The following is a 12,373-nucleotide window of genomic DNA, read 5'->3' on the forward strand; positions in this document are numbered from 1 at the left end:
AGCTTTCAGGGGCCCCGCTGGGACGCCTGCCCCACGTTCCCCACAGCTTGGGGGTCGCGGAAGGTGAGCAGCTGACTCCTACTTGGAATGCGGGGGTGGGGGGGAGGCTCCTCCTCAGCGAAGACAGCTGGGCGGGGGCCAACCGCTCCGCTGGGCCGGGGACAGCGCGTGGGCCTCCGCTCGGGAGCACGCGGGCCCACGAGGGTGTGTGGGTCGGATGGGGAGGTTCCAGCAGGATGCTGCCGGGGCGCCCCGGATCCCCAGGCGCGGGGGAGGGGTGGGCGGCCAGGCAGGCTAGTCCCCGCGAAGGGCAAAAACCCCAAGAAAAGTCGCTATGGAAGCCAGCTGTGCAGGCGGCCCGCCAGGTGCAGGGGTGCCAGGTGAGGGGCGCCAGCGCGGCCTGGGGGGACTGGCCCACGGGGCTTGCAGAGGTGCCACCCCTGCTGGACAAGGTCGACGGCGAGCGGGCCACACGGAGAAACCGAGCTCAACCTCGCGGCGTTTTGGCCAAAACCACGGAGTCTGGATCCCATCAGACCTTTGCCTCTGACTTCAGGTTAAGGAAAAACGGGGCAGAGCGGAACAAAGGAGAGGACAGTTGAAGGAAGGGATCCCTGGGGGCCCAGCAGTTGGGCGCCTGCCTTCGGCCCAGGGCGTGATCCGGGGTCCCGGGTTCGAGTCCCACGTCGGGCTCCCCGGAGGGAGCCTGCTTCTCCCTCTGCCTGTGTCTCTGCCTCTCTTTGTGTCTCTCATGAATAAATAAAATCTTTAAAAAAAAACAAAAAACAAAAAACAAGGAGAGTTGAAGGAAGCCAGCAGCCCAGGGAGCTGCTTGCATATGATGTTCGCGAAGAGCCAGCAGCTCCTGGGCACACCTGCGACATGCGGGAAGGGGGGACGCACGCCCAGTGCCCACCGGTTTCTTAGTTCAGACAAATACGGGGATTAAAGGAAAGCTTACGGCTTAAAGACCCAAAGGGACAAGACATCTTTGAGGGAATCGGCGGAACTTGAGGGTGGGTGTCACTGATTTGAAGGACTTGTTAGTCCATTTAGGTCGAAGTTACGTAGACGTAGGTCCTTCTTTTAAGAGATGCTTCCTTCACTGGATTAAATGTCAGCATGTCTTTAATGTAAAAAAAGAAAAAAAGGGGAAAAAATGCCAGCAAATTGTGTAAAACGCCGAGGAAACAAGTATAACTCAATATTGATGGTGTTTATATTTTGGCGACGGGGATTTAGTCTACATTCTTCCGTTTTTCTTATGATCGCAGGTTTTCACAATAAAAACTACCGAGTGCCTAGGATTTACCTTGGGCTTCGCCCTTGTTAATTATGATTAACTTGTTAATTCACGAAGGCCCCGAACATCCGGATGAGGCAGGTCCATGACTGTGCAAGATCACACAACCAGAACAAGGCACGGCTGGAGTTTGTGCACAAGGGTAGTAGCTCAGTGGGGAGTCAGAAGGGGGTGCTCCCCCTGGCAGGCTGGGTGCTGGCCAGGGGGGCCCTGGCGGTCCGGGTGCTGGCTGGGGGGGCCCTGGCGGTCCAGGTGCTGGCTGGGGGGACCCTGGCAGGCCGGGCCTCTCGGGACTCTATCTCGCACACCAGCCAGGCCCTGGTAGAGCCTAACCACTTCCTACTGGCCCCGATTGCTAGTCCGGGTGCCCGGCCCTGAAGGCTGCCCCCTCCTGTGGATGGCAGTCTGGGGTCCCTGCGGCCACCACAGGCAGGCCAGCCTGCAGGTTCGGGGGCCTCTAGGTTAGCGTGAGGGCCAGAGAGTTCAGGAGGCCCTGGAGTCCGAAGGGCCCAGCCAAGTGCCGAAGCCTGGGGGCGGGGCTGGGGGGGTCGGGGGTGCACAGGCGCTCGAGGGCAAACACCTGCCCCCGCCTCGGGGCCACCCAGCAGGACAGGGCACTGGGAGAGGTGCTGGTTCAGGAGCCCGTGAGCCGTGAGTAGGTCACTTTACACAGACGGAGGGAGCTACGTGAACGTCTCCAGGGGACGGAAGTAGCCACCAGCGGCACCCCTGTGGCTCCCCGCCCCCCTGGAGCAGCCTGACATTGGGCCTGGGTCTCTGCTCCGGTTTCCAACCCGGGGCCTGATGAGCACCCTGTCCCCCCTCTGGCCGAACAGGGCCTCTGCACACGGGCCTCGTCTGCCCCCATCCTGAACCCGGACACCCCCTTTCTCCCCGCCGCCCTCCTGCTGCCCCAAAACCTGCAGGCACTGGCTCAGGGAAGTTTGGCCCAACGCCCCAGGACAGATGGAGTCATCTGGGTATTTGTTATGTGAAACGGTGCAGGCGGAGAGGCAGAGCTGGGTGGGGGTGGAGGCCCCCATGCAGGGAGGCTGTAAGCAGGACGCGGATGCACGCAGGAGGCAGGTGCGTGTGTGCGCATGTGTGCGGTGAGCGTGCGGGAGGCGCCCAAGGCCTGTGCAGGTCTCCCCAGGTAGCAATGGGGGGGGGGGAAGGGCCAGAGGGGACAGCGTGGTGACACGATGTGGTCTTCCCACTTCGTCCTTGGGGAAGGACGGCCCTCCTCCCAGACTCAGGAGTCACCTGCTGAGGCTTTTCCCCAATTTCCGCCCCCTCCTTTGTGTCCAGGGACCAGCAGGCCTTCCCGCCCCGCACCCCTGCCCTCGGGTGCTGGTTTCAGACCAGGCCCCTCTCCTGGACGGTCGGTGGGCGGGGAGGCCTGGCCGACGTTCACGACCAGGATGGGGACGGAGGGACACCGGAGAGCTTCTGCGTCAGGGCAGGGACAGGGTCGCCCGCAGCCTCCTGTTTTGTTTTTTGAAGATTGAGGAGAGAGCGCGCCTGTGCGGAGGGAGAGCAGCAGCAGGGGGAGAAGAGGGGGAGGCAGGCTCCCTGCTGAGCGGGGGCCCAACGGGGGCTCCGAGCCCCGGAGCCCGGCCTGAGCCCAAGGCAGATGCTCCCCCGACTGCGCCCCCCGCGCCCCCAGCCTCCTGGCCCCACACCCGGCCTCGCAGGGACTGAGATGAACGGCCTCCCACCTCGTGCGCAAAAGGAGCGGGACCGAGCGGCCGGGCTCGGTCGCTGGCGGCGGGCGCAGGTGCTCAGGTGCTCGGGCCTGGGGATGCCGGCGCCCCGGGCACCCCCTCCCCAGGCGACGCGGCCCAGCCTGGAAACAGCTCTGTGGGCGCAGACCCGGGGCCCCGTGCGCGATACAGCGGCGCTGACACAGCCGGGGATGGTTTTACATTTCTTCTTTATTAAAAAAAAAACAAACAGAAAGCATTTTTTCTGGGTTTTTAAAACTTCTCCAATACATAAAAATGTTCCCGCCCCTTGACACTTCTTTCTCGCCTCCTCCGCTCCCGGTTGCCTGCGGGACCCTGATGGACGAACCCCTCGGAGCAGAGCGGCTGGGATCTGGGAGCGGGAGGGGTCGAAGGAAGGTGGCTCCTGGTCAAAAGAAGTTCATTTGCACAAAAATATAAACCGTGGAGGATGAGACCAGCACATACGCGTATGGATCGATCTACAATCCACTTTAAAAAAAAATAGACCCAAACTGTCATTTTACAATTGCAATATTATACAAAATAATATATATATATTTCCCCCCCTCGCACCCGTCCTCAGCACGCACGCACGCACACACGGCGCCTCCGCCCGCAGGCCCGGGGCGTCAGTAGGCGAAGATGACGTGGTAGGTGACCTGGTGGCCGTTGTCCCAGGCGTAGAGCAGGCGGTCCTTGGGGTTGTAGTCGATCTGCGTGGTGTAGGAATACTCGTTCTCAAACAGCAGGCGCGGCACGATCTGCGTGTTGGTGTGCGTGTCGAAGGCGTACGAGATGTTGGCGTTGCGCTGGTTGTGGCTGTCCACGGCGTACAGCACCCCGCAGATGACGAAGCAGTTGCCGTACAGGTGCCGCCGCAGCCCCGTGCGCCACGTGGTCTCCTTCTGCGTGCTCAGGTCGGCCGCGTTGAGCTTGCTCAGCACGATGACCTCCTGGCTGAAGCCCTCGTCGTCCAGGGCTGGGTAGATGAGCCACAGCCCGTTCTCGTCCACGGCGAAGTCCACGTCCGAGTGGCCCTGCCAGCGCCAGGGGGTGGCCTCCTCGTAGGCCACGTCGTGCAGCATGGCCCAGGCGGCCACGAAGCGCTGCTTCAGGTCGTACTTGATGATGTTGCGCGTGAAGGCGCGGCTGTAGTAGAAGGCGCCCGCGTACACCACGTGGCCCGTGCCGATCCAGCTGTACGGCAGCTTGTACGAGTTGCTCCAGCGGCCTGGGGGGCACGGGGTCGGGGTCGGGGTCACGGGGGTGGGGGGCGGCCCCGCGGGCCTCCCCCTCCTCCTCCCCCTCCCCCTCCCCCCAGGCCCAGGCTCCTGCCCTCCTCTCCTCCTCCCCCCTCCCCCCAGACCCCTCCCCTCCTCCCCCCTCCCCCTAGACCCAGGCCCCTGCCCTCCTCTCCCCCTCCCCTCCTCTCCCCCTCCCCTCCTCTCCCCCTCCCCCTTCCCCCCACCCAGGCCCCTCCCCTCCTCTCCTCTCCTCCTTCCTTCCTCTCCTCCTCCCCTCCCCCTCCCCCGACCCAGGCTCCTCTCCTCCTCCCTTCCTCTCCCCCCTGCCCCCTGCCCCCCTCCCCTCCTCTCCTCTCCTTCTGCCCCTCCCCCCACTCAGGCCCCGCCCCTCCCCTCCTCTCCCCCTCCACTCCCCTCCTCCTCCCCCTCCCCCCGGGGCCCAGGCCCCTCCCCTCCCCACCCTGCAGGGAGCCGGAGGCCAGGAGCCCAGCGCAGAGAGGACAGGGCAGGTGCACGGTCCTTTCACCACCAGGGACGCTGTCACCTCCCAAAGAGCAGGTGGTGGCCCGGGAGTGGGGGGGTGGGGGGCGCCTACCCTGTTTGAAGTTCTCCAGGTTGCGGAACTCCACCAGGGTGTTGCCGTAGTAATAGTTGGTCACGTAGATCCGCTCGTCCTTGGCCAGGGGGTCCTTCATCCAGGCGCCCTCGTTCCGCCCGTACGTGTTCTGGGTGGTCGGCCCCGTGATCGTGGACAGCGTGTCCTTGCACCTTCCTGACCGGGACGGGAGGCGGGGGCGGGATGAGGAACACCCCAAGCCCCTGAAACCCGAGCCCCCCGTCCAGGCTGTGAGCCTGGGGGCGTCTGACCCGGGCCTGGACACCTCAGCATCGTCTCGTCGCCCCCCCAGTCCTCCAGGCCGCCCCCCAGCCACCTGCCGCCCTCGGCCTCCTAGTCCTGCAGGCGCCCCTCAAGGGTCCGAGCTCCAGCCTCTGCGAAACCATCCTTCCCGGGTTCCACCTGTGCCCCCAGGGCTCCCGCGAGGTCCTCCCCCAGGGCCCTCGTGCCGCCCCCTCCCCTTGGCCACGCCCCCACGAGGTCCCCTCCCTTGGCCACGCCCCACGACGTCCCCCCTTGACCACGCCCCACGACGGCCCCTCCCTTGGCCACGCCCCACGACGGCCCCTCCCTTGACCACGCCCCACGGGCGGCCCCTCCCTTGACCACGCCCCACGGCGTCCCCTCCCCTTGGCCACGCCCCACGGCGTCCCCTCCCCTTGGCCACGCCCCAAGGCGTCCCCTCCCTTGGCCACGCCCCCACGACGGCCCCTCCCTTGGCCACGCCCCACGGCGTCCCCTCCCCTTGGCCACGCCCCCTCCGCGGAAGCCGGGCCTGGAGGCAGCAGGCGGGCGTCTGGGGGGCCGGGGCCCGAGGCTGAACACGCGGCAGCCGGGGAAGCCGGCGCGAGGCCTCGGCCTGTGCGACCCAGGGCACGGAGCTCCGCCCGCTGCAGGCGTCCGGCCCAGGGTATTCGGGCGCCAGTCGTGGCTGCGCAGTGGAAGTTCGTGCCCCTGGGGCCCACCTGCTCAACCCGTGGCCCCCGTCGCACCGTGGGCGAGACGCCAGGGTCCCTCCCCTTCTGGGGCCCTTCCTCCAGGTAGGCAGCTTGCTCCGGCTGCAGGAGCCCCTCCGAGCCGCGTCTGCCTTCCTGGGACAGGAGCTCCGTGAGTTAGTCCCGAGGGGCTCTCTGGGGCGACCCAGGGCCCAGGAGGCGCCCTGCATGGCCACCAGAGTCCTGCCGAGCTCCGGCCGCCTGCAAGGCCTATCAGGCTTCCTATGCGGTGTCCCTGTCGAGCGCGGTCCTCAGACACCGAGAGGCCGGGACCACCGAGGCCCCGGGCCTTCTGCCCCCGCGCGGGCGGGTTACAGAGGCGGGAAGGTGCGTCCTGCCCTCCCAGCAGAACCTCAACACTGGCACCCAGGTGGGCGACAGTGGTAAGAACACCGGGTCCCTGACGTTCACCTGGGACAAAACACAAAGGCCTACAGTTCAGATTCGGGGTTCTCTCAACTTCCCAACTGTCCCAGCCTCTGCCGTCCAGCCGGCTGCCCACCCCCCCCAGCCCCCACCCCCGCCGTGGTCTGGTGGTCCCGTCCAGCTGGCAGGACTGGGCAGGCCGGGGCGCGGGCCTAGGCCACGGGGGCACACGGCTGGCCACGCAGGCCCGCACAGAGTGGGGAGGGGTCAGGCTCCGCAGGACAAACAAGCCACCAGCCAACGCCTCGTTCCCCCACCCCGAGCTCAGTTCGTCAAGACGACAGAAGCCAAGGCTCCAGCGGGGCCCGGGCCACAGGCTCTGAAGATCTCATTCCTGGGCACAGAGGGGCAGAGAGGCCGTGCTGCCTCTGCACCGTCGTCACCCCGGGGTGCCATCCCCGGGGACGAGCATTTCGATGCACCCCCGTCCCCTGGCAAAGCGCAGCGAGGCCCCTCGCCCAGGCCCCGGAGCCCCACAGATGGGAGGCGAGGACTTTCTGTGGAAGGGCTGCCGTGGCTCCGCAGACCACACGGTGCAGCTGAGCTCCCGGAAGCCAGGACTCATCCGAGTGTGGAAGTACTGGGGTGCCCTGGGCAGCCCCCGAATTCCCTACGGGGTCCCGTCTCAGCTCTGAGGCTCCTGGCAGTGGGGTCCTGGCGGGGGGCCACAGAGCCTGTCCGGGTTTGGAACCAGTGGCCTGGCCTCGGTCGTGACCCCGCTACCAGCTCCAGAGTCCCTGTGGCCTCGGAAATGTCAGAACTTTAGCTTCTGTAGGAAAAGTGTCCTGAGGGAGGCAGAGGCAGGTGTAACGGGGGGTGGGGGATGTGGCCTTGAGCCAAGGAACGCGAGGAGCACCCACAGCCAGGAAAGGCAAGACGACATCTGTCCCTGGGCCCTCGGGGAAGAACCCACCCTCTGACGCCTCGATTTTAGCCCCTTTGAGACTCGTTCCCAACTTCCCGCCTTCGGGCCCCAGGGAACCCGCGTGCTGTTTGAGCCTCTAGGTTTGCGGTCGTTTGGTACCGGAGACGTGGGACACGGGGACGGCCGAGTCCGCTCGCAGCGTGGCATCCTGGGATCTCCAGCTGGAGGGGAGGCCCAGCGGCCAGCCCGGACCTCGGGGCACCCCTGTGGCAGCCTGGCCACCTGCAGCAGGGGGTGGGGGGCAGCCTGGGAGCTTGCGGAGCCTGGAACCCGGCCCGCGTGGGTAAAGCGTGAGGCCCGAGCCGCCGCCAGAGGCACCTGCCTGGCGCGGCACCTGTCAGCGCGGAGAGAGGACAGGGTGGGGGGGACCGTCTGTGGGGGGAGGGAAGGGGGGCTCACAGGGGCCACGGGGAGGACGCGCGGGGACGCGGCCCCCATGCTCTGTGCCCGGGACCGTGCGCTGCGCCCTGGGCATCAGCACCTTTCATCACCGGGGTCCCGGGGTCCCGGAGGAAGGGGCTCCTCCCCTCGGCACGTGAGCCCGAGCCCACCTGCGCTCTGCCACCTTGCAAAGCAAACCTGCTCCCCAGGCTCCCCCGCTGTCCTGGCCCGGTGGTGGCACACGCGCAGGCCTCGCCGCGGGGGCCCCGGGGCCCGTCACGCTGCCCCCCCATCCCGTCACCCCCCCGCACCCCATCACTCCCCTGCACCCCATCACTCCCACCTTGGCCGCCCCATCATCATACCCACGCCTGCCCCGTTTCCCCTCCACCCCGTCATGCCCCCACGGCCGCCCCGTCCCCCCCCATCATGCCCCCCATGCCTGCCCCATCCCACGCCCGCCGCAGGACCAGCTCCCCTCCCTCCTGCTTTCACTTGCTGTCTCCTGCCCCGGCTGCTCCCTCTGCCCGCCTTCCTTCCGTCTTGGGGCTCCTGCACCCCCGCCCTAGGAGACCCGCGGCCTGGGCCCACCCAGCTGCCCACTGGCCCTGTCTTCCCTGTGCGCCTCCTGGTTCCTGAGGCTTCACGGGACTAAACTGGAACCTCTCTGCTTCCGCCGACGGCCTGCTGCACTTGAGCCCCCCCTCCCCCAGCCCCCCAGAGACGGCGCCACACGCAGCCAGAAGCCACCCTGGGGCGCCTCGGGCAGGTCGTGTCTCCCACCTCCCCCTGCCCTTCCCGGCCTCTGTGGCCCGGTTCTAGCCTCACTGCGTGCGTCTGCCCGGCTGCCGCTCCTCCTGCCACCCCGCATTCAGAGTCCCCAAACTCTGATGGCCCCAGGGCACGAGTGGGGACTCAGTGGGTGGGGCAGGAGCCCTGGGCATCGTCCACGCAACAACAGAGGCCGTGGCGGTGGGGGAGCAGCGGACCTGAAGGCACCCAAACTCAGGCTGTAAGGCCAGCCTGGGATGAACTCGGCCCTCGGTTGCCAGCCTGACGTCCCTCGCCCCTGCCTGCGTGTCTCCCCAGGGTGTCCTCGGGCCACCTCACAGAGCCCTCGCTCAGAAGGGGGCCCTGGATGCAACACCCTGCCGTCACCATCCTGACCTTCTCCGTCACCTTACCTGCGCCCTTGTGCTCTAGGAGCCAAGTCCAGGAGGACGGCGAAGCGTGTGCGTGTGCACAGGGGCACACCCCGTAGGTGTGTCTGCCGTGCTTGCTCACGGATTTGCAAGGCCTGCTGAACACGGAATTCCGGGCGGACCCACGGGGAGGGGGGGAGGGGGGGAGCGGGGGGAGGGTCCAGCCAGACTCAGGCGGGCCACCTCTGCAGCTGAGTGAGGCCCACAGCCCCGGAGGCCTCACGTCCCCCAAGCCAGAGCTTGCCTTGAACGCAGACCACAGCGGAGCCTCAAGAAACGCGAAAATCCGGGTACGCAGCCCTCTACTACCTCCTCCTTGGGTCACTTCCCTGTTTTGGCCAACAACTTGGGCCACGCGGGACGCAGAAGAGGGGAGAGGGGGTCACGCACCGCCTTCCGTCCTGGGCGGGGGGTGCGGGCGCTGCCGAGGCAGCACAGGTCGGGAGGGAAGCAGCAGCTGGCTTTCTGCAGCGCTCCGCTGTGGCCGTCGAAGGAGCCGGGACGGGGGCCCGGGGGCTGTCACTCTGGTGACTGCCACCCTGGACTCAACTGACCTTATGTTTGCATTTACAACAGACGTTCTCGGTATAAAGATGAACGGGAAACCTCATGCTAGTAACGTAAATGCTTGATATTCCTGCAGTTAGAATGGCATGAAAGAGCAGAGACAAAACGGCCTGACCAGACGCACGGGGGGGGGGGGGCCCAGAAGAAAGGGAGGGAAAAGCCTTCCATTCGCCACCTTGAGGGCGGTGCCCCCACGCTCCCACGCTCCCGGGGCTCCAGGGCCGGGCTGCTCCTTCTCACCGTGGCGCGGCCTCCCTCCCTCCACGGCCTCCCTCCGCCTGGCCAGCTGTGCCTCATCCCTCAAGACAGCCGGGCCAGCATGTCTTTCCAGAAGAGTCCCTGGGACCCAGAGCGCCCGGGCAGCCCTTCACCGCAGTGGGAATGACGTCCGAGCAGGCTCGCGCCCCCACCCCCCGCCTCCGAGGTGCCAACACCGCCTGACGCCGTCCTGCCCGTCCTGCCCGGCACCGGCCTTTCACTCTGACTGAGGGTCTTCGCTGCTTCAAAGCGTCGGAGCCGCGTTCAGAGTTGAGGCTGCGCTTCGGGCACCACCAGGCCCGTGGCTCCCTGTCCCAGGGCCCCAGCCTGTGGCCTAGTCGGGCCTGCACGGGCCTCCCCCCCACCCTGTGGCGCCCTGCGGGCGGGGGTGCTCTCTCCCTGGGGCACCCCACGCATGGAGACGGGGGTCCACCGCCAGAACCCGATGCTGGCCAGGGTCCCCCCGGCCTCGGCGGTCAGCTCGTGGGGAGCGAGCACATCTCATGTTCATGGCGCAGAGACAGGTGCGGGTGACACTTGGCCTGGCGCGGGGAGACCTTCCTCCCTCCTGGTCCATCTACGAAGCGTCCCCCCTTCACATTGTTTCCAGGGCCAGAGGCCCTGCTTCTGACCCAAGTTCCCTGTGGCCTCGGGGGGCTGGTTAGCGATGGGAGACGAAGCAAGTGGAGCAGGGTGCCCGGGGAGGGGGGTGACCCGTCTCGTCCGTGTCTGGGCAGACGCTGCGAGGCTCTGGCCACCCCTGCACCACCTCTCCCGGGCAGCCCAGGCCAGCACCCCTGACGCATGGCAGGCTGCCCCCCAGCTGGAGGCAAACCTCAGGGGCTGCTAGGGCCTCAGGCTTGTGGGGGAGACCCGTCTTCACAGATCAGGTTTCCCGGATTCAACAGGAGACAGGCTCTCGCTGCCACTGTGTCACCCTGACAGTTCCCCCTCTGCTCCTCCCCCTCCTGCCCAGCCCCAAACCAGCCCCGTGTCCGAGCTGCAGCTGCTAAAGTCTGGGTGAGCTGGCCCATGTGGCACAGCCTTCCTTCCCCTGCAGGAGCCTGAGCAGCCCCCCCAGGCCCTGGGATGGCAGCTGACTCCCCCCAGGCCCTGGGATGGCGGCTGACCCCCCCCACACCCCGGTATGACGGCCGACCCCTCAGTTGCAGAGCCGGCTGCCATCACTGACAGCATTTTTCCTTTCCTGGTCCTACACTGACTACACTTCAGCCAATTGCCTGTTTTCATAACTAAAAGTTCATTCTAATTTACTTGTTTTTGGAGTTTTTCTGAAGGGTTTACAATTCCCCTGAGGATCATGGTCAGGCATTTTAGGACATCACAAAATCAGATTTGGAAAGCACAGGATAGATGTTCCTCTTAAAAGCAGCCTGATTTAAAACCACATCTCAAATAGCTCAAAATCAAAACTGCCGGGACTCCTTAAACAGCAAACGAACCCCACAGGCAGCAAACCGTGGCCTGTGTCGGTTTCAGCCAAATGGTTTTCATTTACCTGCAACCAGGACGCACAACACAACCTGGTCATACTCTCCAAGCACAGATAATCAGGGGTCTGCAGAGAAGGTTCTGGAAAGGAAATCCCAGGGACGCACTGGACAGTGATAAGCAATTTTTTTTTTTTTAAGATTTTATTCACTTATCCATGAGAGACACAGAGAGGCAGAGACACAGGCAGAGGGAGAAGCAGGCTCCCTGCAGGGAGCCCGAGGCGGGACTTGATCCCGGGACCCCAGGATCACCCCCTGAGCCAAAGGCAGGTGCTCAACCACGGAGCCACCCAGGCGTCCCGACGGTGATAAGCAACGCAGCGAAGGGCGCTGGGGCGGCGGTCAGTTGAGCATCCGACTGTGGTTTCAGCTCAGGTTGTGACCTCAGGGTTGTGAGATCGAGGCCTGCGCGGGGCTCTGTGGCTCAGAGTCTGCTTGAGGTTCTCTCTCCCTGTCCCTCTCCCCTCCTGCTCCTGTGCTTTTTCTCTTTGTCTCTCCAAGATAAATAAATCTTAAAAGAAAAAAAATGATTCCCCAAAACAAGCCAGCCCAGAATCCACGTTGCCGGGTCCCCCTCTCTGAGCCACCCTGTCTTTTCACCCCTGGGTGTTTGAGGAAAACCCCGCATCCACACTCGCATCCCCGTGTTTTCACCGTTGGGGACTCCAGAGGCAAGACTTTCATCTGAACAACCCTACAGGCCCGTCCCGAAGCAGAACCTCACACCCTCTACGTGCCGAGAGGGAAGGTGTTCCCGCCTCCGGCCCCACCACGTAAACGGCTGCAGGGCGCGGGGTCTCTGTGCCGGGGCCCAGCGTCCCGGGCGGGCTCCGGGGGGAGGCGGCAGGCGCAGCCGAGACCCCCAGGCCTGGCTGGGAAGCCACCGGGGAGGAGGCTCCCAGGCTGATAAACGGGGCTGCGCGCCCACCTGCACGCCCACCCGCAGCCTGCCTTCGCCTCAGTACCCGGACCACCCGGGGGGCACGTCTACGTGTGTGGAGGACCGTCCCTCCCACTCAGGGAGAAGCGGCGGGGCACTGGGGTCACGCCCCTGGCGGAGGGGAGGTACGGGGGCGCTCAGGGCCTGGGGCCCCATGTGCCAGTGTGGACGTGGGAAGCCCGGGCCCGGGGCATTCTGCAGAAATCGAGCAGGACCGACAGCTTCGGAGCTGACGGTCCACGCGGGGGAGCTGCCTCCCAGGCCGGGGTCGGCTC

The 12,373-nt window shown here is 65.7% G+C and overlaps 1 protein-coding gene and 1 long non-coding RNA gene across 4 annotated transcripts in view; one reads left to right on the top strand and one right to left on the bottom strand.

The window, feature by feature from the left end:
- Positions 1-3,219: 3,219 nt before the first annotated feature.
- OLFML2B (olfactomedin like 2B) overlaps positions 3,220-12,373 on the bottom strand; it is a 35,233-nt gene continuing 26,079 nt past the window's right edge. For both annotated transcript variants that reach the window (XM_077886898.1, XM_077886897.1), the window contains exons 7-8: positions 4,870-5,046; positions 3,220-4,261 (exon numbers count right to left, since the gene is read on the bottom strand). In XM_077886898.1, the coding sequence (XP_077743024.1) occupies positions 3,660-4,261; positions 4,870-5,046 (779 nt within the window). In that variant the 3' untranslated portion in view covers positions 3,220-3,659. The remainder of the gene's footprint in view (positions 4,262-4,869; positions 5,047-12,373) is intronic.
- On the top strand, positions 5,582-11,468 carry LOC144307276 (uncharacterized). 2 transcript variants are annotated; one of them, XR_013374182.1, is made up of 3 exons: positions 5,582-5,930; positions 8,821-8,878; positions 9,011-11,467. It is a non-coding gene; the product is annotated as an uncharacterized LOC144307276 (long non-coding RNA). The 2 variants fall into 2 exon arrangements; XR_013374183.1 differs by lacking the exon at positions 5,582-5,930 and adding an exon at positions 8,018-8,386 and having other exon boundaries at positions 9,011-11,468.

This window comes from Canis aureus, chromosome 38 (assembly GCF_053574225.1).
Source record: "Canis aureus isolate CA01 chromosome 38, VMU_Caureus_v.1.0, whole genome shotgun sequence".
NCBI lineage: Eukaryota > Metazoa > Chordata > Mammalia > Carnivora > Canidae > Canis > Canis aureus.